The sequence below is a fragment of the Rhinopithecus bieti genome, unplaced genomic scaffold, assembly GCF_001698545.2.
Source record: "Rhinopithecus bieti isolate Rb0 unplaced genomic scaffold, ASM169854v2 scaffold_2574, whole genome shotgun sequence".
NCBI classification, from domain to species: Eukaryota; Metazoa; Chordata; class Mammalia; order Primates; family Cercopithecidae; genus Rhinopithecus; species Rhinopithecus bieti.
The window spans coordinates 7,244,353-7,258,743 of record NW_016804493.1 but is presented as its reverse complement, the minus strand read 5'-3'; the positions used below and the strand labels follow the sequence as shown (position 1 = coordinate 7,258,743).

At 43.2% G+C, this 14,391-nt stretch overlaps 1 protein-coding gene across 1 annotated transcript in view; it reads left to right on the top strand.

Moving 5' to 3' along the window:
- The window catches only part of PHLPP2 (PH domain and leucine rich repeat protein phosphatase 2), a 70,163-nt gene extending 61,023 nt beyond the window's left edge, over positions 1 to 9,140 (top strand). Inside the window, exons 16-18 of the mRNA XM_017868788.1 lie at positions 289 to 483; positions 2,540 to 2,771; positions 5,809 to 9,140. Of these exons, the coding sequence (XP_017724277.1) occupies positions 289 to 483; positions 2,540 to 2,771; positions 5,809 to 6,963 (1,582 nt within the window). The 3' untranslated portion in view covers positions 6,964 to 9,140. The remainder of the gene's footprint in view (positions 1 to 288; positions 484 to 2,539; positions 2,772 to 5,808) is intronic.
- Positions 9,141 to 14,391: the final 5,251 nt, after the last annotated feature.

Here is a 14,391-nt window from a genome sequence, read left to right as displayed (position 1 = left end):
TGGTAAAACCCTGTTTCTACTAAAATACAAAAAAATTAGGTGGGCACGGTGGCTGGTGCCTGTAGTCCCAACTACTCAGGAGGCTAAGGCAGGAGAATGGCATGAACCTGGAAGGTGGAGCTTATAGTGAGCCGAGATTGCCACTGCATTCCAGTCTGGGCGACAGTGCCAGACTCCCTCTCAAAAAAAAAATCTCAAAAAAAAAAAAAAAAAAAGAATGCTTCTTGAAGAATAATATTTTACCAGTAACTTTTTTTGATGATTGTGTTTCTCATGCTTCTGTTATAGGCTGTGTGTCTCAGCGCTTGCTATGGATAACTTTGCAGAGGGGGTGGGAGCTGTGTATGGCATGTTTGATGGGGACCGAAATGAGGAGCTCCCACGCCTGCTGCAGTGTACGATGGCAGATGTGCTTTTAGAAGAGGTACAGCAGTCAACTAATGACACAGTTTTCATGGCTAACACCTTCTTGGTATCTCACAGGTAAGCAGGTGGGTTGAAAAATCCCTAACTCAGTTCTACATTTGGAAAATACGTCTTTCTAAACCAAAAGGTTAGGGTCTAAATTAGGGTCTAAATTATGGATACAGGATCAAGCAAAGAACTCACGTTGTTGTCTTCTATGATCATTCTCTATATGAGCATGGAGTGTGGGGACTTTGGCTCTTTCAAAAGTCCATGGGGTCATCTGTTTTCTCTGTTGAATCCAAAGGCTGCTGAGGATCTGGGAAGCCCAAAATTTATGTGCAAAAGGTTGTGTGTGTATATATATGTGGTTGTACATTTTGAGGAGGAAGGTGGTCAGCTTTCGTAAGATTGTCCAAGGAGTCAGTGACCTACAAAAGAGTTAACCACATACTTGTGAGATTCATCGGTTTAGAATACCTCTTTCTGGGGTTTTACCGAACTCATCTTCTAAGTAAAGTCTAAGCCACTTAAGGGCAAAAACCCTATACAGATGCTCCTCAACTTCGAATAGGGTTACATCCTGATAAACCCATCATAATTTGAAAGTGTGGTAAGTAGAAACTACATTTAATACACCTAACTTACCAGACATCATGGCTTCACTTAGCCTACATTAAATGTGCTTGGAACGCTTACCCCATTAGCTTATAGTTGGGCAAAATCATGTGGTGACACAGGGCACTGTATTGGTTGTTTACCCTTGTGATCAAGTGGCTGACTGGGAGCTATGGCTCGCTACCTCTGCCCAGCATCATGAGAGAACATCGTACCACATGTCACTAGCCCAGGAAAAGATCAAAATACAAACTAACAGTTTCTACTAAATGCATGCAGTATTGCTTTTGCACCATCGTGAAGTCAAAAAGTCTTAAATTGAACCATCGTAAGTCGAGGATATCTGTATAACCTAACTGTAATGGAGCATTTGCATATCAGGTGGACTGATAAAGGATATGAACAACTGAGAGGTTGTTTGTAAACTTGTATAATCCAGGTTGAAATGGAACAGCTTGGAGCTTGAACTAGTTTTTTTTTTTTTTTTTCTTTTTTGAGACGGAATCTTGCTCTGTCCCCCAGGCTGGAGTGCAGTGGCGCAACCTCGGCTCATTGCAAGCTCCGCCTCCCGGGTTCACGCCATTCTCCTGCCTCAGCCTCCCGAGTAGCTGGGACTGCAGGCACCCGCCACCACGCCCAGCTAATTTTTTGTATTTTTAGTAGAGACGGGGTTTCACCGTGTTAGCCAGGATGGGCTTTAACTAGTTTTATCTGTGATAACAAAAGCGAAGTGTTAGGAAGGAGTCTCTTTTTCAGTAGTATAATTGAACTGGAAACTTTGCAAAATAAAGGGTTTAGGAAAGGGAACTCAATTTATGAAGCAACTCTTGAGCCAGGAACTGTAGCAAGTATTTTTCATGCTATATATTTTATCAGAGAAATTTCCTAGAGAAATTGCTTGCTGAGGATCTGTAGCCAGAAAATGGCAGAGCTGGGATTTGAAACTAGATCTTTTGCTAGTGTCTGCTCCTCATTAACATTGTTTCCAAGTACAGATGCGTGGATGCCCTGCATATGGGGGAAATGCAAGAATCATGGTCCTTCCCTTGAGGAACTTAGAACCTAAGTGAGTGGTTCTCAAAGTGTTGTTCTAGGACCAGCAGCCTCAGAATCACCAGAAATTTCTTGGAATGCAGTTTACTGGGCCAGCCTCTTACCCACTGATTCAGAAATTCTGAGGCTAGGGCCCAGCAGTCCCTGTTCTGACAAGCCCTCAGGGGATTCTGATGTGCTAAAGTTTGAGAGCCCCTGAATGAGGAAGTCTTTGATCAGACACAAAAGCTGTGGAGAAAGATGCAAAAGGGAGATTCTCTCCCTTTCGTAAACCTTTTCCTCAGCTGAGAATGGAAGGCAGAACTGTCTTCACCACCATCAGCCACAGCAAGTCTGCAGTTAGGTGGATAGGGTCAGGCTGGTTCACGATCACATGGCAAAAAAAAAAAAAAATGTACGTGCAGGACCACCACTTTCTTCTAAAACTAGCCACCACATCTTCTTTTTCTTTCTTTCTGAACAGGAAATTAGGAATGGCTGGCCAGAAGTTGGGCTCCTCCGCTCTCCTGTGCTACATTCGCCCTGACACTGCCGATCCAGCAAGTAGCTTTAGCTTGACTGTAGCCAATGTTGGCACTTGTCAAGCAGTCCTGTGCCGAGGTGGGAAGCCAGTGCCCCTCTCTAAAGTCTTCAGCCTGGAGCAGGACCCAGAGGAGGCGCAAAGGGTGAAGGACCAAAAAGCCATCATCACAGAGGTGTGTTCCGCTCCCTGCCAGTCACTTCTGCTTCCCCCATCCAGTGGAGGCTGCTTTGTGTAGAGGTGATGAATGCCCATTTTCTTCCTGTCACGCCCTATAAATTGTATCCAATCCAGATAAAAGTTCAATTCACATGGTTTCAGCTACAGTACTAGAAGAAAATCTGATCAATGACTAGCACAGAGAAGAAGCAAAGTGAATTAGAAATACAAAATCTTGATTTGTCATCCTGTATATTGATAGCTAGCTTATAAAATGGATGTTAAATGTCCCCCTTAGCTAATTTCCAGCTCATCTGGTTTGTTATTCCAAATAGAAGAAAGAGTTCTCTAGTTTGACATCTCCATTCTGAAATGCAAAGTTTCAAAATGTTCTGTGTTTATACTCTATATGGTGTAGTATGCTCTGGTGTTCTGTTTTGGTAATGAAACATCAGTGTTTCTACTGTTTTATAGCTTTTCTCCTTTTTTAGAAATTAACATTTTGCTCTCAGAGAAACTTTAGCAATTACTTGTGAACATTGTTTATCACAAAGCGGAATTCCGTTCAGATCTTTTGAGAACTGTAAATTGGATTGTTTGTTTCTGTATTGTTGAGTTTTAAGAGTCTTTGTAGGCCCGGCGCAGTGGCTCATGCCTGTAATCCCAGCATTTTGGGAGGCTGAGGTGGGCGGATCACCTAAGGTCAGGAGTTTGAGACCAGCCTGACCAACATGGAGAAGCCCCGTTGCTACTAAAAATACAAAAAAAAACAAAAAACAAAAAAAAAAAGGCCAGGCGTGGTGGTGCATGCCTGCAATCCCAGCTACTCGGGAGGCTGAGGCAGGAGAATTGCTTGAACCTGGGAGGTGGAGGTTGCGGTGAGCCGAGGTTGCGCCACTGCACTCCAGCCTGGGTGGCAAGAGCAAAACTCTGTCTCAAAAAAAAAAAAGAAAGAAAGAAAAGTCTTTGTATATTTTGGAAACAAGTTCTTTATCAGATACATGTTTTGCAAATATTTTTTCCCAGTCTGGGGCTTGTCTTTCCATTCTTTTAACAGTGTTTTTTTGCAGAGATTTTAGTTTTAATGAAGGCCCACTTGTCAGTTTTTGTCTCATGGATCATGCTTGTGGTGTTGTATCTAAAACTCATGGCCAAACCCAAGGTCACCTAGATTTTCTTCTATGTTATCTTCTAGAAGTTTAGTTTTGTGTTTTACATTTTGGTCCACGGTCTGTTTTGAGTTAATTTTTGTGAAAAGTGTAAGCTCCCTGTCTATATTGGTGTTTTGCATGTAGGTGTCCACTTGTTCCAGCACCATTTGTTGAAAAGACTATCCTTTGTATGGCCTTTGCTCTTTCTTCAGAGATCGGTTGACTGTATTTGTGTGGGTCCATTTCTGGACTGTTTTGTCAGAATTCTGTATTAAAGTTCATCTAAGGAAACAATAAAAAACCATCATTATTAAGTGATCGATACTATTAGGATTCTGGAAATATGAGACATTAGTTTTGGGAAGCTCAGTCAAAACAAATGAAAGATAAAAGATAGCATTTTAAATTTTTAGTTATTTTTAGAGACAAGGTCTTGCTGTGATACCCAGTTTGTACTTGAACTTCTGGATTAAGTGATCTTTCTGCTTTAGCTTCCTGAGTAGCTGGGACTGTAGGCACATACCACTGCGCCTGGCTTCAGATAGCTTTTGTTTGACTTGTCTTTTATAGAATTTGGATAATGTTTCTTCTTCTTCTTCTTCTTTTTTTTTTTTTAGGCAGAGTTTCATTCTTGTTGCTTAGGCTGGAGTGCCATGGCGTTATCTTGGCTAACCGCAATCTCTGCCTCCCGGGTTCAAGCGAGTTTCCTGCCTCAGCCTCCCGAGTAGCTGGGACTGTAGGCGCCTATGCGCCACTATGCCTGGCTAATTTTGTGTTTTTAGTAGAGACGGGGTTTCTCCATGTTGGTCAGTCTGGTCTTGAACTCCCATCTCAGATGATCTACCCACCTCAGCCTCCCAAAGTGCTGGGATTACAGGCATGAGCCACCGTGCCTGGCCAATGTTTAGATTTTTCTTAGGGGATTGTAGACAAGTAGGAAGTATTTTTATAAATGTTATTTTAACCACAAACATTTATTGTTTGTCCATTATTTGCCAAGCACCATACCTTTATTATTTTACTTAATCTTAACAATAACTCCCATGAATTGGTGGGCCCTAGCCCCAGAGTTTCTGATTCAGTGGGTAGTTGTTAAACTCCCATTTTCATTTTTCAGATGAAGAAAGTACAGTTTAGAGTTTATGACAAATTCCGGCAGATAAGGTCAGGTCTTCTCCCAGAGGGTAACTGCAAACTGAAATTATTGATGACTTTAGAGTTTTGTTTTGTATTTTTTTCTTTTCTTGAAAACAGTACTACAAAGTGATTTGTGAGCATTCCCAGCCTGCAAGCAGGGTTGCTCTGTTTCCTCTAAGTTTGGAATTACAGGGATTTTGATTTGATCAGCTGTTAATTCTTGATGCAGTCCCCAGAGCATAGGTCAATGATGCTGCACATCTCGGACTCCCCCTTTTTAGGCTGAATAACCTTAGAGATTATTTGATGCTTTAACTACCAAGATTGTCTTTACCATTGGTATCTTTTCAGTCCCAGCTAATATCCCTTTAAGTGAGAAATCACTTTTAGTGACCTTTCTGTTTCATCCTCTCTGAGAATACTAGTGATAGAGAATTAATGATAGTTCTGCTTGTTGTTTTTCTATCATGTTTCTCTATTTATAGACATACTGAGGCCTGTTTTTCATGTTAAAGCAAACATCTTTTGGGATGGTGGTGCCTTTTAGTCAACTATTTTTACTTGACTCTATAATAACCATATAGTATTTTGTCTTTTAAGACTTCTCTACATTTATTTCTGTGCATCCACTTAAAATTACACTAATCCATAGGAAAAATCATATACAGTTTTATTGTAGATCCCTAAGCACTGTGATCTAGAAAGATATCAAGTTGCCTATCATTGTTGCTTGTTTCTCAGAATTTGTGTCCTGGTCTTCTCTAGGACAACAAAGTGAACGGGGTAACCTGCTGTACCCGGATGCTGGGCTGTACATACCTCTACCCTTGGATCCTCCCCAAGCCCCACATATCTTCCACTCCACTGACCATTCAAGATGAGTTGCTGATTCTGGGAAACAAAGCATTGTGGGAACATTTGTCCTACACAGAAGCTGTCAGTGCTGTACGTCATGTACAAGACCCATTAGCAGCTGCTAAGAAGCTGTGCACGTTAGCACAGAGCTATGGCTGTCAGGACAACGTAGGGGCGATGGTGGTTTATTTGAATATTGGTGAAGAAGGCTGCACTTGTGAAATGAATGGGCTCACCCTCCCAGGTCCTGTGGGATTTGCTTCAACCACCACTATCAAGGATGCCCCTAAGCCAGCCACTCCATCCTCTAGCAGTGGGATTGCCTCTGAGTTCAGCAGTGAGATGTCCACCTCAGAGGTGAGCAGTGAAGTGGGGTCCACTGCTTCTGATGAGCATAATGCTGGGGGCCTGGACGCTGCCTTGCTTCCGAGGCCAGAGCGGCGCTGCAGCCTCCACCCAACACCCACCTCTGGGCTGTTTCAGCGCCAGCCTTCTTGTGCTACCTTCTCCAGTAACCAGTCTGACAACGGCCTGGACAGTGATGATGACCAGCCCGTTGAGGGGGTCATAACCAACGGCAGCAAGGTAGAGGTAGAAGTAGACATCCACTGCTGCAGGGGGAGGGATCTGGAGAACTCACCCCCTCTCATAGAGAGTTCTCCTACCCCGTGTTCTGAGGAACATGCTAGAGGGTCGTGTTTTGGGATCCGAAGACAGAACAGTGTAAATAGTGGCATAGTCCTGCCAATGAGCAAGGACAGGATGGAGTTACAGAAGTCTCCCTCCACCTCCTGCCTCTATGGGAAGAAACTCTCCAATGGCTCTATTGTGCCCCTAGAGGACAGCCTCAACCTCATTGAAGTGGCCACAGAAGTGCCCAAGAGGAAAACTGGCTATTTTGCTGCCCCCACTCAGATGGAACCAGAGGACCAGTTTGTTGTACCTCGTGACCTGGAAGAAGAAGTGAAGGAACAAATGAAGCAGCACCAGGACAGCCGGCTCGAGCCTGAGCCCCACGAAGAGGATCGGACCGAGCCTCCGGAGGAGTTTGACACAGCACTGTGACCGCCCCACTGGGCACAGTGTGGGAGGAAGCTGTGCAGGGTTGGGGTAGGAACCTGCCAGAGGCATTCTGCCTCTACATTTCTTTTTGTTGGTTTGGTTTTTTTGTTTGTTTTGTTTTTGAGATGGAGTCTCGCTCGGTCGCTCAGGCTGGAATGCAATAGTGCAATCTCGGGTTACTGTGACCTCCGCCCCTGGGTTCAAGCCATTCTCCTGTCTCAGCCTCCCGAGTAGCTGGGATTACAGGCACCTGCCATCATGCCCAGCAATTTTTTTTTTTTTTTTTTTAATTTTTTTAGAGACGGGGTTTCACCATGTTGGCCAGGCTGGTGTTGAACTCCTGACCTCAGGTGATCCACCCTCCTTGGCCTCCCAAAGTGCTGGGATTACAGGCGTGAGCCACCACGCCCAGCCCTGCCTCTACATTTCTAAACCATAGCTGTGTGGGGTTGAACTCGGAGCCAAAAAGAGTGAGAGCCATCAGTGGCTGGCTCTGGATAAACTAGTAGCTACCATCAGTGTTAAGTTTGATATTTAACCTGCATTGGAATTCCCAGGGGTACTGGGAAGAAAGCAGCTGTTCTGTGTCAGTCCTGCCACCTGCCATTAACCCTTTCTCTCCTAGGATCATTTTGAGAATTTGCCTGCCTGGGCAGGAAAGGGACTATTTCTGTGGAGGAAAAAAGTGAAGATCGATTCTCTTTACTAATTGCTGCTGATGGATCTCTGTGACAGAGAAATCACCTTATCTCAGACTAATGGGGTGTGATGTGACTAGTCACATGGCTTTTCATTCTTCTCTACGAGAATACAGCCTATCAAAATGATGTCTGTTGGAAATGTAGAACCAATCAAACATAATTTATGTATGTAATGTAATAAGAGCACTTTTCATTGACTGTGAACTTTTTATTTTTGAATCTGCACTCGAGCCAATCTTCTTAGAGGCAGCCCGGCACCTTCATCCATAGGCAGAGAGAGAATTGGGTGTTGGAGCCTTATCCGAGGGTATAGGAAGGACCCTGTGAAGTTGATTTAACTGTTGGATGTCAGACTGTGAAAGCTCCTGAGAAACTTGGGGTAATAGTATCTTCTTTTGGGGATGAAAATGGGGAAGGAGTGAGGACCAAGACTACTTCTTCCTAGATCAGAAAAAGAGAATTACCCCTTGACACATATGATACCTGCTAGGTGTTTCCCAAGGAAATTGAGGGATTGGCCTCTTTCCTTAGCACGTGGAGGAATTGGCAGTCAGCTTCCTAAGGGGGAGGGTCAAGGCTGACACTGCTTGCATCCACGTGATCTTAAGTTATGGCAGATGACTCTGAAATGGACTGAGGCCAATTAGAACAGATGAATGGAGCGCTCAGGTTAGACTTGTTCCTTCTGTGCTGGAGGAGAGGGATGGTTCTCTAGAATATTGGAAATGAGTTGAGGGCTCGCCTCTTGAATGTTGAACAGTGTACTCTTCTGAAAACTGCATATTCTATGTGGTTTTAGAATACTGGGCTCAATACTAACATAAGAAAGACACTTCATTGAGAAAATTCTTAAGCTTACAGAAAACCTGTATTTTTTGCACATTCCACATAACCCTAGCAAAATGCAGTTTCTTCATATTTCTGTCACTTTTTCCACTTGAAGATTTGCTTAGGAAAATTCCTGTTCCCACAAAATGTTGGCATTGCTTGATTTTACCCAATGGGGAATGTGCTTTGAATTTTGGAACACTTCTACAATTAAAATAGAGTAGAGCCATTTTTTATTTGTTTCATCGGAAACAATACGTTAAAGAGAGGGTTAAATATAAATATATTTTCGTGTGTATTTTTGGGAAGTTTTTGTTCAAAGCAATAGTCAAAAACCAGATGACCTGTCCATAATAATTGTATGTCTTCATCTTCTCAGAGGCCCCGTGCCCATATGCACGTGTCATTGGGGTACACTCTTGGGAGATTTGGTACACTCTAACGGATGTCTAATGTTCAACCCCTCGAGAATCTGAACTTGATTCCCCAAATTGTGAAACTACTGGTCAGCTATTGAAAAATTTTAGAACTCAGGTCTTCGATTTGAAGTAGGGAACATAGTGGCTCACGCAGAGTTTAGGTGCTGTTAGAAAGATGGGAACAAGAGTGTTTTGCCACCTTATTTTTATATGGGAATTTTTTTTTTTAATGAGGAAAAAATGAAAATGAAATAACCCAGGATGATAGTGATGAGTGATGTAAAACATCTTACTCAGACGGCAGAACCTTCAGGCTGTAGAATAGTGATGTCCAAAAATTAAAGTTATTTTGGGAATACACCACTTTAATAGTATAGTCTCATAAAAATTATTATTTATGGTGAACCCCTTTGTCTGCTATTCGTTTCCCACCCTACTTACTGGAACCTCCTCAAAACCCAGTTCTGAAATCACCTTACCAAAAGTAAATATATTTACTTTTTAGTCAGTAGAACTCTGTAATTCCAAATGTTCTATGTGCTAGAATTATTTTCAGGAACCATTAGGTTGTATTGAAAATCTTTATTATAGGCAGTACCAAAACTGATTATTCTTTTTTTTTTTTTTTTTTAGACGGAGTCTCGCTCTGTCGCCCAGGCTGGAGTGCAGTGGCCGGATCTCAGCTCACTGCAAGCTCCGCCTCCCGGGTTTACGCCATTCTCCTGCCTCAGCCTCCGGAGTAGCTGGGACTACAGGCGCCCGCCACCTCGCCCGGCTAGATTTTTTGTATTTTTTAGTAGAGACGGGGTTTCACTGTATTAGCCAGGATGGTCTCGATCTCCTGACCTCGTGATCCGCCCGTCTCGGCCTCCCAAAGTGCTGGGATTACAGGCTTGAGCCACCGTGCCCGGCCTGATTATTATTTTTTTGCAGTCTCCTTTAATTCATGTCCTTTTGTAGTTGCTCTGTATTAAAACAGAGGGTAAAAAGGCCATAGCCCATTATGAAAAATATCATACAAAACTCTTTGACCTATGAGGTAATTTACAGACATTGTGTTTTCTAAACAGGCTGTCGGTGAAAGCCAGTATCTGCTTCCAGGTGAATGTAATCTACTTCCGAGTACTTTATCCAGAGGATGTGTTCCCCGGGTGGGCAGAGTACAGTTGATCTAGCATAGAGATTCTGGCCTCTGCATATTCTCAGGTCTCTGTGTGTACCTCCCATTGAATAGAGAAGCTTAAGATAATTTCTGAGAGAAGAACACTGCTGATTATGGGAGCAGTTTAGGAGTCCATGGAAGAAAGAAAAATACATGTGTCTTGGCAGCCACCGTATATTTTTATTCAAATGGATTGGAAGGATATTTGAAAATTTGAATGTGGGTATGACGTAAAGCTGCAGTGCACTATAAAGTCAAGTCATTGAATTACCACTCCTGATACAGGGCTTTATTGTACTACTGTGAAGTGTATGTGTGCAATACATTGGTGAGTTCATTTACTGGTGTACGGAAGAGCCAGCAGGAGCAATGTGGTCATTGCTGGGTGCTATTACAGGTGCTTGCAGTGAGTGCTTCTTTCCAGGAGATGGAGCCAGTTGGGTGTGGCAGATCTACTGAATATCAAATGATGCTCTTCCTATATAGACCTTTAGCGAAAGCTGGTACTTGGAAACCACAGGCTCACCTTCTCTGTCTATCCAATAATTATTAATGACGAGACCTCCATAAGGGAGCAGCTGGCTGTTATCGATAAATGTACCAATTATTAAATAATTAGTCTCCAAGCCATTCAGTGATGTCTTCAGCATCACTATAGAACTGTCTTGTGTCACTTTTTACTTCCTTCTGGGTGGAGGCTTTCAGACTCCCGATCATGAAGGCAAGTTATTCTTTGATCCAGTTAGTGACTTTTGCCCCATAGTTGGGTAAGCACTTGCTAGACTGAGAAAAAGCAGCTACAGTCAATCCTGCTCTGTTTCCCTCATTTGGTGATCAGTCAGTCACACATAAGCTCCTTGTATTCTAAATTTCATGCACTTCTCCCAGATGCTATAGGGTTTTCTCTCACTGTTGCCAATGGATGTCATCCAGACAGTGGGCTCATATCTTATGGTTTTGTGCAATCACTGTCGTATTGTAGTCCTAAGACTCATTATAGTGTATTTTTGATATTTTTGAAATGTGTTAAATTTTTTAATTCAATAATATGAGCCAGAGCATGTTGCAGCAAATCTATTGTTTGTAAAATAACAATAACAATAATAAATAAAATAAAGTGGAATCTCTTTTTCATGGCTTTGTTTTAAAATGGAGTGCTTGTTATTTCGTAAGTATTTTAGCATGAAGCTATAATTTCCTCTCCTAACTTGTTTGTAGAATTGGGTTCTTAACCAAAAGCACCTGCAGGATTTTCCTGGGGAAGATAAGTGAGAACAAGCACATTAAACCACATTCCATGACACTGCAAAGCTATGAGTTAAGGCAAGAATAAATATTTTTGATCAGCTTTTAAGCTGAAATGGCAATACAGATTTTTACTTCATGAAACACTATGTTTTGCCTTGGTTTATGTGCTTACAGAAATCACAAAACCAGGAAAAAGGAAAAAAATCAGGAAACACTGTCCTTATTGATATGCAGGTTATTAGCTGACTACCAGAAACTCAATTGTAAACAATCCACAGCTCCGTCTAAATGACAGCTGATGACATCGTGGAAAAGCCGGTCATCACGTTTTTCATGACAGCTTTGGTGTAAGAAGGAACTTCAGAGTCTTGGCTCATGAGCTACTTAGAATCCAGTTAAGCCTCTAAATTGTTGCTTGCCTACCCCCACTCCCGTGGGTGTCTCCCATAATCTCTGAACTTGGAAGCAAGAGTAGCTACCTCTCAACTGATTGATTGATAGGTTGAGTCAGGGTCTTGCTCTATTGCCCAGGCTGGAGTGCAGTGGTGTGATCATGGCTCATTGCAACCTCTACCTCCCATGCTAATGCGATCCTCCCACCTTAGCCTCCTGAGTAGCTAGGGCCATAGGCAAGCACCATCACACACAGCTCATTTGTAATTTTTGTAGAGACATGGTTTTGCCATGTTGCCCAGGCTGGTCTGGAACCCCTGGGCTCAAGAGATCTGCCTGCCTTGGCTTCCCAAAGTGCTGGGATTACAGGCATGAGCCACTGCACATTGCCTGCTACCTCTCATTTTAAATAAAGGTCAAGATAAAGTCATGTGTAGGTTTCCTCTTCATCTGCCAGAAGGAACTTTATTTATTTTTTGAGACAGAGTCTTGCTCTGTCACCCAGGCTGGAAGTGCAATGGCGTGATCTTGGCTCAGTGCAACCTCTGCCTCCCGGGTTCAAGCTATTCTGCCTCAGCCTCCCAAGTAGCTGGGACTAGCGCTGCCATGCCTGGCTGATTTTTTGTAGTTTTAGTAGAGACAGGGTTTCACTGTGTTACCCAGGTGGGTCTCGAACTCCTGAGCTCAGGCAATCTCCCCTCCTCGGCCTCCCAAAGTGCTGAGATTATAGGCATGAGCCACCGCGCCCGACTTGTTTATTTTTTTTGAGTCAGAATCTCGCTCTGTCGTCCAGGCTGGAGTGCAATGGCATGATTCCAGCTCACTCCAACCTCTGCCTCCCAGGTTCAAGCGATTCTCCTGCCTCAGTCTCCCAAGTAGGTGGGATTACAGGCATGCGCCACCACACCTAGCTAATTTTTGTATTTTTAATAGAAACGGGGTTCCACCATGTTGGCCAAACTGGTCTCGAACTCCTGACCTCAGGTGATCCACCCGCCTCGGCCTCCCAAAGTGCTGGGATTACAGGCGTGAGCCACCACACCCGGCCAGGAGGAACATTTTAAACACTTGGTTCAACAACCATTTATTGAGCACCTTCAACATGCTTTTATACCTCAGTTCCACTAGACACACACCTCCCTCAGCCAGCATGGCAGAAATGAATGAATGTCATGCGATATAAATTCCCTTGTACACCAAAGGCCACAAGAGTATGTCAGTCACTCAGAACACCTTCCAGTGTGTGATTCAGTGGGACTGAGTTTTGCCTCTGCTACTTAAAAGTTTTGTGACTTCAGGCAGTTACCTAACCTCTCTAAGGCTGTTTTTCTCATTAAATGTTAATAATATCTTTTATCAAAGGGCTTGTTTATCACGATACTGTACATACCACCTAACCTTGAACCTTGTCTCCTCATCTGAAAAGTGTGAACAGTACACCTTGGCCTGTCTGACTGACAAGTGGTAGTAAGAGAAGGTTTGCTAAAGCATGGTGAACGTTATAAAGCCGTAAGAAGTGGGAGTGTTGTTGTTACAGTGATGGCTCCATTCCCTTGAGAGGAGCTGCCTTCTGGAGCAGTACTGGAGCTGGACCTGGGCACAAGGTTGGGGTCAAATAGGCCAAAGTCTCCATTTTATCAAGCACAGGACCCAGACGTGGGCAAGGATCTAATAAGGACCTATTCCAGGGAATATATGCTAGGTGAGAAGAGTGGCTGGGCTTGGTGGCATTTCTCTGGAGGGTAGGTGGAGAGTGGGTCGCTTGATTCTGGCTGCAGTTATACTTCTCATCTACCACTCAGTGAAAATTGTGTGGGACTTAGCCACTGTCTTGGGCTAAGGGTGATGGAGTGGAGACACTTTTCTGTGGCACCACCACTTTTTTATTTTTTTATTTTTTTTTGAGACAGAGTCTCACTCTGTCACCCAGGCTGGAGTGCAGTGGCACGATCTCGGCCCACTGCAACCTCTGCCTCCCAGGTTCAAGCAATTATCTTCCTCAGCCTCCCGTGTAACTGGGATTACAGGTGCCTGCCACCAGGCCGGCTAATTTTTTTTTTATTATTTTGTAGCGACAGGGTTTCACCATTTTGGCCAGGTTGGTATTGAACTCTTGACCTCGTGATCCACCTGCCTTGGCCTCCCAAAGTGCTGAGATTACAGGCGTGAGCCACCGTGCCCGGCCAAGGCACCACAACTTTTAACTGAGCAATGCAGATTTCCAGTTGATTATTTTCCAAGCTTTATTTTTATAAAAGTACAATCTAGATCTTTTCCACTTAGGTAGGAGGCTTAGCTTCAATCCTTTGTCCTGAACAGGTTCCGTAAGAATTCACTAGTAAAGAGCAAGAGGACAATTAGAAAAAAGAACATAATGAGAATGTATATTTCTAGTTGCATGTGATTTGAACTAATATATTTGGGACTAGCTGTAAAGTATAAGAATAGGTATAAAAGATGCAAGATTAAAATTACTAAAAGAACTTTATTTTTAAGATTTAGTGTTAGTGATCTATTTCATTATGAGAACAGTCCGGGGTAATGAGATTACTAGCTACCTTTGAAGGCCTACTCTATGGAGCACTGTCAGGAAATGCAGAAATGAAAAAGCCTCTAGTATCCCTTCATGGTCTAATAAAATCAAGTGTCCTATCTTTTTTGTTGTCATTGTCGTTGTTTT